The 15,053-nt window shown below is 43.9% G+C and overlaps 1 protein-coding gene across 1 annotated transcript in view; it reads left to right on the forward strand.

The window, feature by feature from the left end:
* col11a1a (collagen, type XI, alpha 1a) overlaps positions 1-13,267 on the forward strand; it is a 70,661-nt gene extending 57,394 nt beyond the window's left edge. Inside the window, 17 exon segments of the mRNA XM_067252190.1 lie at positions 188-295; positions 802-855; positions 1,145-1,198; positions 2,146-2,199; positions 5,587-5,640; positions 5,971-6,078; positions 6,481-6,534; positions 6,854-6,907; positions 7,638-7,745; positions 8,714-8,767; positions 8,877-8,912; positions 9,168-9,221; positions 9,456-9,702; positions 10,111-10,223; positions 10,558-10,626; positions 11,242-11,475; positions 11,880-13,267. Coding sequence (XP_067108291.1) covers positions 188-295; positions 802-855; positions 1,145-1,198; positions 2,146-2,199; positions 5,587-5,640; positions 5,971-6,078; positions 6,481-6,534; positions 6,854-6,907; positions 7,638-7,745; positions 8,714-8,767; positions 8,877-8,912; positions 9,168-9,221; positions 9,456-9,702; positions 10,111-10,223; positions 10,558-10,626; positions 11,242-11,475; positions 11,880-12,026 — 1,602 coding nt within the window. The 3' untranslated portion in view covers positions 12,027-13,267.
* Positions 13,268-15,053: the final 1,786 nt, after the last annotated feature.

A 15,053-nucleotide genomic window follows, 5' to 3' on the forward strand; every position in this document is an offset into this window, starting at 1 on the left:
AAAACGTGAGTGTGTCTATAAAACGAGTGTCTATAACATGAATGGCTGTGTAACATGAGTGTCCGAGTGTCTCCATAAAGTGAGTGTCTCTATGAAGTGTGTGTCTCTACGAAGTGTGTGTCTCTACGAAGTGTGTGTCTCTATGAAGTGTGTGTCTCTATGAAGTGTGTGTCTCGCTGTTCTCCAGGGACCTAAGGGCGAGCGAGGAGACAAGGGAGAGGCGGGGCCATCTGGAGCCGCTGGTCCCGCCGGGGCCAAAGGACCCCCTGGAGATGACGGCCCCAAGGGAAACCCTGTACGTTCCGTCAGATGTACACATGATCAAACACTCAGACAAACACAATCCCGCTTACACACACAGGCAAACGCACACACACACACAAGCACATACACACACTACAAAGATAGAGAACGCTGGAGAAGCAAATTCTGAATATTCATCAATCATGGATCAGACTTTTGTAGAGAACACGCAGTTCAGAATCAATTTGAAAACAGACGTGTCATAACCATAAGGTTTTTTGAGTAGATAATCATATCATGTGTTTGGAATCTACGTTGTGATTCTGCCATGTCAACACACAATAATTATTTCATGGAAATGTAATTTCAAATTAAATGTTGCTTGGGGTAGGTTTATCTTGTCGACAGCGAAGATCACCATGGCGATCCCCATGTCAACCAGTTTTCCATCACCTGCTCTCACCCTTCAACACGTATCAACACTCATCACACACAAAACCTATCACCCAATCAGGTTGGAGTTCACTGACGTGTGTGTGTTCTCTGTCCACTCTGCAGGGACCTGTTGGTTTCCCTGGAGACCCTGGCCCGCCTGGTGAGGCTGGTGTTGCTGTGAGTATGCCCAGCTTGAACACCTTCTGCCGGTGCTATTCCTGCTTTCACATGGCACTGTAAAGTAGAATACATGAATTAACAACAGGATTGAGTGACAAGGATACGTAATGATATAAACCATGTATTCACAGTATGTTTGACTCTGTGGTGTATTTGACTCCAGATCAAAAGGTTGCAGGTTCAAATTCCCCCTGTACATTGCTTTGGATAAAAGCATGTCCTAAATGAATACGTTATTGTTATTTTTCCACTGACTTGATCTAATGTCTGTGTGTGTCTGCCCCAGGGTACCGATGGTGGAGCAGGAGAAAAGGGAGAAGATGGAGAATCTGGTCAAACTGTAAGTTGGTTACATTGGTGCAAACCACATAAAATCATTCAGCTATTTCCAGTAAACAAGCTAGGAACCATGCTAGCAGGTCGTTCTGTTGTCATGTTTGTGTTCTGGTGATATCTTTGTTAGTCCTAACCTCAGCAGTACATAATGACCTATCATGTTTTGCCTACTGTAGAATTTTAGTGAATCGTGTTTTTCTGGGGATAATTCCGGGTTGTAAATGAATTAAATAATTATATTTCCCTTTCATGGTCGACTGTAAGAATAAGCATGTCCTTTTTACAGGTTCATAAAATGTGATTTAAAGCAACCCTGGCAAATAACTTTACCAGCCCTTTGTACGGGTCTATGAGTTGCTTATGAACATTTATGAAAGTGAATGGGATTCACAGAAATGGGACAAACTGGGCCTCTCAATTCAAAACTCTTTTTGAATTGAAAATATTTGCAGAACGAGTTAGTGTTTGTGTTTGTTGGTTTCAAGAGAGGTTTTGTGTAAAATGTGGTAGGAATATATATTAAAATGTAATAAAGTTTGGAAATGGCTCAGTGAAGTTTAGCTCTGAGGGGAAAACATACTTCTCTTTCTCTTTTAACAGTTGAGAGTTTTAATACAAACCCATCACACAGTTGAATGATTCTGTAGATTTTCACCCACTCAAAGTTGTATACGCATTTCACACAATTTTTTTTACATTCATCAAATGTTTGCTTATGCAGCTCCTAAACGTGCTTTGATTGCATCCAATTACATTTGAGATAATTGGTTGAAAGACGGAAACAGTTCTGTTCTGCCATGTTGAACTGTAGAGCTCAGCATTTCACAGATTTTAGTTTATTGTTTTGGAACCAAATATGTTTCTAAATGTTATACTGTTGGAAACATTTAACTATTGTCTAAAGGGAATCGAAAAAGTTGATATACAGTAATTCTCTCTCTCTCATCTCAGGGGCCCCCTGGTCCATCTGGAGAGGCCGGCCCGCCCGGACCCCCTGGCAAGAGAGTAAGTTAGTCTCTCCCTCTCTCTCTCCCTCTCTCCCTCCCTCTCTCCCCCCCACTCCCCCTCTCTCCCTCCTTCCCTCCCTCGCTCTCTCCCTCCCACTACCCCCCACTCCCCCCCACTCCCTCCTTCCCTCCCTCCCTCACCCCCTCGTTACGACAGTCCTAGCTCTGCCTCAGCCATCACCCACAGCTATTTGAAATTAAGCTGAAAACGGACTTCCTGCTGCACCACAGGCAGTGTCGAAATCGTCACTCCTCGATTTATTTCTGTATGTGTATCATATTTGTTTATGCCTTGGAGTTTTCATTTTGTATTGAATTGATGGTGCTTTCCTTGCAAGAGATGGACATGAAAATGGGAGTAATTATTTGAGACCATACGCCCTCATAATGATGATCATACCTTTGTCTCAGACGATCACACACATCTGATTTAAATGAGATCTATTCCTATTGAGACCGAGCACAATGAGCCGTATACCATAGGTGTTAGACAATGGATAAAGGTCTATTCAAAGTTTCCCGCATTAATCAGGGCGACTGAGATCCATATCCTTTTTGTAATGCTGATGACCCATTGTTAATGGGTCTGTGTTGAAACCCATTGAACTGAGACACAACCTCACCCCACCTTGATAACAGAGTCATGCTCTCGTCTTGACTCCTCGCGAGACCCAGGTTCCTCGATTTAGCAGGAGCCGCTCTCTTCCATAACCCCCCCCCCCATTACCCGTCCCCTGTCCCCTGTCCCCAACCCGCCTGCCCCCGGAGATACACCCTTATTCGTTTTCATTAAAAGTAGTCGAGAAAAACAATGAGATTCGACAGGTCAAATAAGGGAACCGCCTGCAAACGGAAGTAAAAGAAACGTCAAAATCCATTGAGAAATTAAGGTCTTTTATATATATTTTTTCTCTTCTTTTTATTTTTGCTGTAAAATTGAAAATGTACAAGCCCCCCCCCAAAAAAAGGTTCTCACACAAAATAAATTTACCTCTGTCTAGCAGGGGAAGGAGATAGAGATAGCTGTCTTGACACACTATTGATCTGGCCTGGTTTGAGTGACAGCCATGGGAAGACCAAGCCGTTTCCTCCTGGGTCCGGGGGACGAGGGCGACACAGCGAGCGAGGACATGGTATTCTCAGGACCTTCTCGAGACTAGTCCCTCTGCACACTCATCTGCTGAGATATGCTCAGAGCCACAAGATGTGATGGCTGATATTTGGGACCTGTCATTTGGCTGTTTGGTCTCTCTGCACCCACAGAGATCACACAGACAGTGGCCTTTCAGGCAACAAGGCCCCAGATGAAGTATTAACGTGAAATGTGAAATATGGAACCAGTCCTACTGTAATTGAAGGTCTAAATCTACTGTTATTATGTGTCACTACCTGCGATGACGTGAAGTAAAAATATAATTCCCAGCTGGCTAATATAGAATGGAGTGGACTTCATTTTCAGTGAGGTGTAGTTTGTAGCTTTTAACGAGAATCGTAAATATTCAATTTATGTCTGGGAAACAGGAATTAAACAGAGATCCTATCCCAGCCATAGATTCATGGCACAGTTCTATAAATAAATATACGTATGGCCAAACCAGTCACATTGACTGTCAATTGCTTTTGCAATTTACTTGATGGAATTTACATCCTAGGAATTAAGCATATCATATCAGCATATGCAGGTTTCTAATGGTTTGAGGATTATGTTTAGGAAAACGGCTATTTCATCAACCTAGCTCTTTAATCTGTTTCTCTCCCCACTCCCCGTCAAAAGAAAAAAAAGAACAGTAAGCTTGAGTGATATTTGCTACTCCCTGGCAGGTTTCTGACCTGAATACATAAAACCAAGCCAAGAGTTGCTTTGCATTTAATGTCAAGGGTGTTTCTGCTTCCTCAGCATTTTGCCCATGGCAATTTCAAATTATGCTGAAATCTTTATTTCTGCTACTCAACAGGCAGTGCTGGAAATCAATTTGGCATCCCACAATGTATTAATCTATTTGAATCTATTTGTATGTATGTATTAGTTTATGTCTTAATTTCTTTGGTTTCCTATTGATTGTGCTTTATGTAAAGGGATGACATGAAAATGACCATTTGCTTAATTTCAGTCAGAGTCAGAAATATGATATAGGCTTAATAAGAATATTTCCAAGCACATCTATGACACAGTATGTGACTACGGCGTCACCGACATATTCTTAAATGTGTTCATAGCACTTAATCAGGTCATTCCATCACATCTTGGCCAAATTATATCCTGCAGTGTAACACATTCAAAACATCCCCTCAAACCAACTCTCTCAGAATCCTCAGACGCACCTCTGGGACGAAGCCTGCTCTGGTCAGCCAACACAAGTTTCCAGTCACTGCATACAACCTTGCCAATTTACTTCACCTGGTCAGGAAAAAAACCCTCCTCTCCCCTGATATAAAGTGGTTTGGAGGGAGAGACTTGTGTTGTGCTTGAAGGAGAGCAGTGGGTTAGTCTGAAAAGGCTGCTCAAAGGAGGGAGACGACCCAGAAGACCTTGGTGTGGACGGATGGGCAGAGCTGCTCTGCGGGTCCCAACAGAACAAAGTATTTGAAGGCCCGTTTATCAGACTGCGCGTCACATAGATCTCCAGAGATTGAATCGGTGTGTCCCAAGGACGTTTCATTAGCAAGGGAAAACACGAAAGTGGGTCAAAATATGACTACGGAACGTGAATACCCGAACGGATTTGTTGTAGCTCAGGCTCTATAACAGATGTAGAAAACACGGCAAATATTGTAGTGCTATTGCACACATGACTGCAGCTTTTGCTGTGAGTTTTTTTTTCCTCTTTTATTTTTCTTCTCCCAGCTAGAACATCTTCTAGCCTTTACAGTCTTTGTCCAAGCTTGTTTCTTTTCACCATCAGTCTTCAGCAGCCATTGAAATGTTTCACTACAACTGTTCAGCGTTCAACACTCAGAGGCTTGTGAGATTGATGTCAAACGAACACGTGTCACAGTTACAAATTGTAACGATTGCCCTGAATTATTCTTGGCGCAACTGTCACAACGAATGCACACACCAGCATACCTACGTACATCCCTTCCCCCTTTCCCCTCCCTCCCTCCCTCTCTACCTCCCCTTTTCTGTCTCTCTCTCCCTCTCACCCTCGATCCCTCGCTCTGTCTCTCTCTCTCCCTCTGTTCTCCTTCTTTCACTCTCTCCTTGTGCCTCAATTTTCCTCTCTTTCTATCTCTCTCTCTCTCATCCCTCCTCTCTCCCTCCTCTCTCTCTCTCTCCCTCTCACTCCCGAGTTCTCTTGTCGTCGTCCACCCCCGGCAACACATCCAACCACTCACCCGGTGGCCAGACCTCCGTGCTGAAGCGTGTCCTCTCTCTCCTCCCCAGGGACCCCCAGGAACTGCCGGAGCAGAGGGCAGGCAGGGAGAAAAAGGCGCCAAGGTAATACACCCAAATCACACTGCAGGAGACATCCCTAGCCCAGTCGGTGACCATGTGTGTGTGTGTGTGTGTGTGTGTGTGTGAGTGTGTGTGTGTGAGTGTATGTAGGTATGTGTGTAAGTGCGTGTGAGAGTATGTGTGTATATACTGTGTATATACCCTGGAGAGTTTTTCTCGGGTGTCGTATCGCCTGGTCCGACAGTTACCCGAGCACGGAACGGGCATGCGAGCAGGAAAACTAATCCGGAAGCCATGCACCCCTAACCAGACATGCGGACTGCAGTAGCATGGGCTGTGTGGTCCTGATCGCTCCTGTTTCCTCCTGCACAGGGCGAGGGGGGAGCTGAGGGCCCGCCAGGGAAGACCGGCCCAGTTGGCCCCCAGGGGCCGTCGGGGAAGCAGGGGCCAGAAGGCCTGCGAGGGATCCCCGGCCCTGTCGTAAGGCTGAGAGGAACCATTTATTTTCCGCGCTTATCTTATCGCATTACGCACACACTCACGTTCACACACATGCACAAACACACTTACGCACACACACGTAACACACACACAGTCTCCCGCGCACTTACTCACACACGTATTCCCACACACACACTCTCTCGCACACACACCCGTACACACACGTACTCCAAAACCCCTTTAAAGCATGACAACAGCACTCATGGAATAATCAATACTCCCATTTGGCTTGTACTTTTCTACATTTCTGTTGTTTATTCGAACACACTTTTTTGCGGTACTTCTGTTATAAATCATCATGCTGTGTTCAGAAAATCAATAGTACGTTATAAGAGTTACAGCGGGCTATAATGCTGCCTGTAATTGGATGGTTTCTCTCAGGGTGAACAAGGACTTCCTGGAGCCCCTGGACAAGATGGCCCACCTGGGCCCATGGTTAGTAACGACTCTCTCTTTTAGTACTCACTATCTCCTTCTGTCTCTCTCTCTTTCTCTCTTTCTCTCTTTCTCTCTCACCGTCTGTTTCTCTATCTCCTTGTTTTTTTGTCTCTCACAATCTCTTTCGCGTTCCGTCGTTTTTCTCTCTTGTTTTCTCTCCCTCAAGATCTCTCTCTATCTTTTCTCTCTCTTTTTCTCTCTCGATCCTTCTTCCTTCTTTCTAAAATCATTTCTCCTCACACTCACCGTTTACCTTTCAACCTTCGCTTCTTTTGAGTTAATCGATTTTGTACTTTTGTCCCCCTCTCATTTTTAGGGCCCTCCTGGTCTGCCTGGGCTCAAAGGTGACCCTGGCTCTAAGGGTGAAAAGGTGAGGGCAACTCAATCCTCTCGCCCCAAAAAGCTGGCTGATTTAATTTCTTCAATTTCAAACAGGTTAGAGAAGCTTTAACCTCTCGTGGAAAACGTTGAGCGACCAAAAACCAGGTTTGGATTGTGGTCAAGGACACCCTCTTTCTCATCATGAACCTGGAAGCAGGTTTGATTGGTAGAAAAACATAACATACACTACCTGACCTCAGAGGGAACCATGTAGAGGAGCTCAATCAAAGGAGTGTGTGTCTGTTTTTGACTGAATACTGAAAGTCAAAGCCAGGATCCATATTATTCTAACAGCCTCAGGATTTAATGTGGCATTTATGTAAATATGACCCATAAAGTACAGTATTCTGCTGCAGCCACCCACACATAGGATGGGACTTGACAGAGATTGGCTTAAAAGCACATAACATGTCATCTCTCGTTGTGGTGTTTTTTTTATGCTTTCAAAACAAATGGGACTGGTTATGGTCCCCATTTTCCAGTCATCACAGTTGTTGAATTGTGAATTGTACCGAGCGGCAGATGTGTTCTGAGAGGAATTCTTTTGTCAACTTCAAAAGAGACATTTCAATGATAATGCTTGCAAACGATCACCCAGGGCTCGTACACTGTGCTCTGACTTCATTGTTGTTGCGGCTGCACTCTGATAGCAGGGTTTGTCTTCTCCGAAGCTACAGTATTTATGACCGTGTGTGTGTGTATGTATTTGTCTCCTCCAGGGTCACCCCGGTCTTATTGGTTTGATTGGCCCGCCTGGGGAGCAGGGAGAGAAGGGAGACCGCGGGCTGCCAGGACCCCAGGGCTCCCCTGGAGGAAAGGGTGACAGCGTAAGTGATCGATGATCTCATCACCTTGCCATCTTTCAGACCTTCTCCGCCCTTCACCAGGAAGTGCACAGTTTCCACAGGTCATGTTGTTGTCCGCGGCACACCTTCACTTTGTACCTGCACAGCAAGGGGGTTCAGTGATGGGTTCAATGTTGTATTCAGTACCAATGCAAACTCTGCTATTGAGCATTTTTCTTTTTTTATTCATATGGGTTACACGTAATACATAACACACTGGGCTGTCGTAGGCCGGATTAGACATTCCATTTACCCGGGCAAGTCAGCGCTGGGTATATCTGATAACGTGTTATTTTAGAAAAAGGCATTCTGTGTGACACAGATAACACGGTGGCTCTCGAACGTAGCATTGAATTTTCTATTTCTCTCAACTGAATCCAAGCCTCGCCTTTTTTCTCCCTGGGAAATAGACAAGTGGAGCACCACTCAAACGAGTTCATGACCTCATCCTGATGAAGGCTCCACATTAGGAGCTTCGTCTAGTTTTAAATAAACAGTGCATATTGAGGGAATGTGCAATTTGGGAGAAGTGTGGCCTTTTGAATCCCCTCACTCGGGTGGAATAAGGCCATAAAATGGATTAAACATACGATTAAATCAAAATTAAATGATTTATAAATGCTTATTTTTTCGTGTATGAATTTGAAAAGTAAAACGCATGTTGGTCTTTCTGTTGTTATTTCAGAATGTAGAATTCTGGACTATTTGTACAGTTGTAGCAGATGGTCCAGTCTTAACTCATCATTAGTTTATTATCAGCCTCACGTTTTATATACCGATTTGCAGATGCTGCAGCCATGCCACCAAGGGACTTGCTGTTCTCTCTAAAGCATCTGTTTATACCGCTGTATTGGATTACGCAAATGTCTCCAGATTTCTCTCCCACTCTCGACATCATCCGCCCTGTCTGGAGGTTATGTGTGTGACTCACTGATGTTTCATCCTAACAGGGTATCGGTGGATCCTCTGGTCCTCTGGGTCCGCCTGGTCCTCCTGGTTTGCCTGTAAGATGTCACCTTCACCATCTGATTGAAACGTTTTTAATCTAAATTTCCTGTCAATACAACGGATCTTTGCTGGTGGATGATTGTGCTTCTCTGACGTTTCTTCCAGGGTCCCCAAGGCCCCAAAGGATCCAAGGGTTCAAGCGTAAGTCCGGCTTCCATCCAGTCTTTGCATGAGTTAGGGACAGAACAGTTTGATTCACCGTGTCCATGTTTACATTCACGGTGCTAGAACCATCAGAAAAAGGAAAGTGTTCTAGAGACAGTATTCTAGAATGTTCTAGAGAAAGTGTTCTAGAGAGAGCGTTCCAGAGAGAGTGTTCTACTGTGTCCTAGAGAGAGCGTTCTAGAGAGAGTGTTCTACAGACGTCTAACATGTCTCAACCTGTCCTCCCTCCAGGGTCCTTCCGGTCAGAAGGGAGACACTGGTACCATCGGCCCCCCTGGTCCTCCTGTAAGAACCGCTCTTTCATCGCAGCCTTTAGCTAGACCACTGATCAAGCATCATGGATATCCACGAATACACAAGAAATGAGTCGCCCTAGTTATCGAAAGACTTCTCTTCCGATCATGCCTGGGCTTTAGAATGCGTCCTTTATGAACCTGCCTGCTGAAGGACAGATTAAAACACATCCAAATAAAGATGACAGCCCTCTTGATCTCTCTTGCGCTCCCCTCTGCTCCACAGGGCCCCCCCGGCGAGGTGATCCAGCCGCTGCCCATCCTGTCCTCCAAGAAGACGAGGCGCTCCAGCGACATGCAGTCAGACGCAGCGGGCTCCGTGATGGACTACGGGGAGGGCATGGAGGACATCTTCGGCTCCCTCAACAACCTCAAACAAGATATCGAGCGCATGAAGTATCCCATGGGCACCCAGAACAACCCTGCCAGGACCTGCAAAGACCTGCAGCTCTGCCACCCCGAGTTCCCCGACGGTGAGTCGGAGGCACCCGGAGAAGGAGGGTCTGGGAAATGACACTGTGTATACATGTATATAGACAGAACAGAGCTAAATCTGCTGTTGTTTACTGCTGTATTTGAATATGCGTTTGACTGCGGTGCCTTTTGGTTGTTGTGAAGGTGTTGGGGTTAGATGGTGCATGTGGGGTTCAGGTGTGGGTGTGATGGTGTTCGATAAACAGGTTGGAGACTTAATCGAGGAAGGTTTTTAATATTCACATGATCATTGGTTGGGGTTCGAGGTGTTGCATATGCACAGAGGAAAGATCTATGTTTCTCAACAGTGTACACGGTTTTTCAAATGAAATGGATTGACTTTGACTTTGGATTTTACAACCTAGTCGAACTTTGATTTAGATTTTAGTGATTTGTTCTCTCTGCAGGCGAGTACTGGATTGATCCTAACCAAGGCTGTTCTGGAGACTCCTTCAAAGTCTACTGTAACTTCACTGCAGGGGGCGAAACCTGCATCTACCCCGATAAGGAATCCAGTGGAGTAAGTGACATTTTACACCCACGGAACTTAGATTGACGCCATTTTTACAATCAGTCCTTTTCAGATTCGTCCGATTCCACTGTCACTGAACCTGCCAAGAGATGCTACTGTATTCGTTGTTCTTCAAACATGTATCTCCACCGCCTACATTCAGAGCTGGACGAAGAGTAACAAAAAAAGATTTGCGGGAGGATGTTGTGTCCATTCAGTATTTCACATTCTCCTGTGCAATATTAAGTAGCTCTTTTCGGGGATCTCCGCTCTGATCTCCGCTCTGTTTATCTTTTTTCTTTTGACTTCTTTTCACAAGTACCTTGTTGGCTTTGTCCCCCAGGTCAGAATATCTTCATGGCTCAAAGAGGTGCCAGGCTCGTGGTTCAGTGAATTTAAGCGTGGTAAAATAGTAAGTGGTCCCACATCTCATTTCTGTATTCACCCTCTCCACTCAGGAAGCCCGTCGCCTCAGCGCTGGTCTACAAGGACATTTGCTGCTCTACTCTTTCCATACTTATGCCATTCACATCAGACAGCGCAGAGCTCTTAAAACCTGTCAGGCCGTAAATAGACTCAAAAAGCTTTGTGACCCGTGGTGGCTCGCGACAGAGGCCTCCAGCCTCAGAACCAATCGTATTCCTATTTTATGTCGCAAGGATGTAGGGGTGAAATACAAGGCAGGAAGCGGAGATGATTAGGATTAAAGATCAGGCCATCTAAATGGCTCCATTATGGCTGACTTCGCATGTATCAAGAACTGTTCAGACAAATTATTTTCAAACAAATGACATTTTAGCAAATGATGCTTTTTCTCCATCATTTTAAAACGTATGTGTCCCCATGTCTTCCTACAGTATGAGCAGGGCCGGCCCTAAGGTAGCGTACGGGGCCCTAAACAAATGTTTAATTTGTTTATTGGGTCGGGCCGGCCCTGAGTAAGAGTTTGAAGAGCCTTCAGTAACCTGAAGGTAAACTGCGTTTGTCACATACCCCATTCTTCCCTCTCTCCCTCCTTCTCTGGCAGCTGTCGTACGTGGACGCTGAGGGCAACTCAATAAACATGGTTCAGATGACCTTCCTCAAACTACTGACTGCCTCTGCCAGGCAGAACTTCACCTATAACTGCCACCAGTCCGTCGCCTGGCACGACGCCACCAGCGACAGTCACAGCAAGGCGCTGCATTTCCTGGGCGCCAACGACGAGGAGATGTCCTACGACAACAACCCTTACATCAGGACCCTAACAGACGGCTGTGCGGTGAGAAGCTGCCCCCCAATACTGCCCGACTGAAATTTTCATTATGCGCTGCCATTCCCTTTGCGTTGGGGTTGCAATTCAGGAACTTGCAAAATGCTATGTTTTCCTAATGGTATAAGCTCACTTGTTTCTCAAACCTCAACCTTTAAGTTGGAGGCCCATGGTTTTTTTATGTTGTATTTATTTATAATATAATCGAACCTTTATTTAACCAGATAAGTCAATTGAGAACCAATGCTCATTTACAATGACGACCTGGCCTAGAGGCATGCTAAATAGTTAAAACGATGTGACTACATGATTGGTCAAAGCTAATGTAATATTCCAGAATAACGTTGACCTCTTGTATGACGTTGACAGCAGGTTTGATAGTATCTGATTATATCTTCATTTTCTCCCTACAGACAAGGAAGGGTTATGGAAAGACGGTGGTTGAGATCAACACTCCCAAAATCGATCAGGTTCCAATCATCGACGTCATGGTCAATGACTTTGGGGATGCCAACCAGAAGTTTGGATTTGAAGTCGGTCCCGTTTGCTTCCTTGGCTAAAACAGAATAAGAAAAGAAAGAATGGAAGAAAAAAAAAAGAAAAGAACTTGGCGGAATCCGAAAAATCAAAGAAAGTCAAGTCAAGACATTTTGGGAACCACCATATCCCCCAGCCCCCACCCTTTCTATGCCACATGCAAGTTTTGAATAAAAATAAATGGTGTAGCGAACAAGTCTTGCCATGTATGTATGTATTGCCCAGGAAAATACTTGTTGCCCTTGTAGGGCTAGAACCACATGACGTAACCCTGTTATGGAGAGAAGGTGAAGGACATTGGAAGGTGTGGCAGAAAAGGGGGAGGCGGAGATAACCGGAGGAAGGTCTGACAGGTGAGAAAGAGAGACCTCTTTTTTGGGTTCTCCAGGTGCTGTGTAAAAAAAAAAATGACTTCAATGGTGCTTGTTCAAAAACACACAAAAAAACAAGAGGTGCTAAGAGAGAAGGTGTATTTTGATAATAAAAAAAACTGTAATTATTATTTTGTACAATACTGTTATTTCTGAATCCACTTTCAAAACTTGCATGTGTATCAGAACCTGCTTCCTGCTCCTAAAATTCAATGTTCGTAACAAATATATATATAAGTTAAAGAAATTGATAAATAAAGAAATACATAATTATGATATTTTTGTCAGTGACATACCGTGTAACTGTTATGAAGCAAATAAAATGAGCATTCAAAAGATTCCCCAATTATAATTTATCCCCTGTGTATATATTGACTATCCAACGCTCTAAGGTTATTTGCAGTTTTGCCCTCATTGACCATAAAAAAACTGGAAGAGTCACACCAGCACAAATACAACATAATCCACTAATGTTGTCATCCTGTGCTTGTAACGAGCATTCATAGCATTCTCTCTACTTTTATTTAATTCTATTTGTCGTTTCTTTTTGTTTGTTTCGTTTTTATTTGGGGTTTTCTTTCTGTCCATTTTCTTTTGTTTCGTTTTTTTTGTTTTTGTTTTGTTTTTGGTCGTATACCTCAAACTTTCTTGATAACCATTAAGATGCGAGGATGTTATGCCCTGTATATACCTTGGTTAAACAATTAAGTTTATATATTTCGGGTGGGGAATTTTTTTAAGAGAGAAATACTTAAATGTTAGACATCCTCTGTTCAAATCCTTCTGTGAATGCAATGATAAGTCCTTTAGATGACCCATTTTTGTAACTAAAATGAGAAAATGTTTCAATGTGCTTTTTATGGTTCATTTAAATATTAAAACTGGATTCTAAACAACAGTAAATCTAATGTGTCAGTTGTTTGTTAAAGGTTACGTGAAATTCGAATATTTTGTATGTAAGGCTACAGAGTAGGCACAAGGCCATTTCTTAAGGTTTACATTTTTGTCGTGAGCAACCATTGTGAACCATAGAACGATGCCTAACGTATGGTGGACCTGAGTAATTTAACATGTACATCTGCTAGAAAGACTGTCAGATTTAAAGGAGTATTGACAGCTTTAGTGCTTTGTAGTGATTTTTTTCACAGGGAAGGGTGGAAGCAGCACTTAAAACGGCCTGGTATCAGTCGATGAGCAAAACAGTCGGAGTGGAGCCATGACACGACAAGGACCGTCCCCGAACAAGAAGAGAAAGAAATCAAAACACCTCTAATTAGTCGTTGTTACTTCCTTCACCGCTTGAAAACAAATGACAACCAGAATTCATGCGGCATCAAAGAACCAACTGCCCAGGCAGACTAAATTTATATTTCTGTCCCGCAGAGAGCAGAAGAGATTCACTTGAGTGAATTGATGAGGTTATGGAGGAGTAACAATGGACTTATTCCTCACCACACTGACTTTAATTTCGTTCATTTCTTTTTTCTTTTTCTTTTTGTTGCGCCTGGCTCTTTGTCAAAAGGAATGAGGAGAAACAGCCATTTAAATGGGAAACCCTCAAATCCAAGATTCCCTCTCTTCATGACAAGGGAACTGTCTGTTCAGTGCCGCTGTTTTGATGTAATATTGTGTTTGTCAGAAATGTGTGGACATTGCAAGGTTCTTTGTACTCTCAAAGGATGCTACTGTACAAGAGAAGGGGAGATTGTGGTATACCAATTACTTCCTTCCTTTCTTCCCTCCATCCTTACTTCCCTCCTTCCTTCCTGAAGGCTTTTCCCTTGACAAATAGCCATATCGTCCAATCCAGTTCACATCCGTCACCTTGAAATTGAGGAGTAACACGTTTGAATCATTCAGACATGACCTGCGCTTAAGGAGTTCCAGAACATAAACTGTATGACCAAGGATTGATTACTGTGTTTTCACACTGCCTATGTATGTAATTACCTGGACTGGCTCACGATACACTTGAACGCGTTCTTTTGCAGCATACATGGCAAATGGCCCTATGATGGAAGAGAACTGATTCTACAAGAGAATGCATTTATGCCTTTTTGCCAAACCGTATTTCAATTCTCTCGCTCGGGAGAGGGGCACCTCGGGGATCAGAGTAAGATTTGTACCTTAGGATTTGGGATCCACGGGGAGAGAAGAAGGAGACAACAGCGCCTCGCAATGAAGCCTTGGAGCTGTGGCTTTGATCACATAGAGGGAAAACCCTGACCCATCAACACGTCTGGTCACGGTTTACTCAGCTAGCCATTCGACCACGTATCATGTGCTACCGTAAGGCTGCTTTAATGTCATTTTTGTCGATTCATCAAATTCATCGGAACATTTGGAGATTTGCACAAAAACAAAGGTTCTTTTTCTTATTTATCCTTCGCATCATCCAGATGAGGGCTAGGTCTTTGTGACAGATGCTGCTTCAAATATCCAGATCAATGTGTCATATTTCCCTGCCAGCACGACTCCTCAACCCCAAACACTACATTACCCATGCAGGGAACCAGCTAGGTCAGCACAAACAGAACTACAGGGGAAATGGCTTTAGGTTGGATTCTGGCTCTGTAGCCTATAGCGCCTTGGTAATAGAGATGGGAAATCTGTTGTCAGGTTCATTATGATGAATGAGAAGAAAATGAAAAAGAATCATTTTTTCGGGGGATGAACATT

Source organism: Osmerus mordax, chromosome 15, assembly GCF_038355195.1.
Source record: "Osmerus mordax isolate fOsmMor3 chromosome 15, fOsmMor3.pri, whole genome shotgun sequence".
Taxonomy (NCBI): Eukaryota; Metazoa; Chordata; class Actinopteri; order Osmeriformes; family Osmeridae; genus Osmerus; species Osmerus mordax.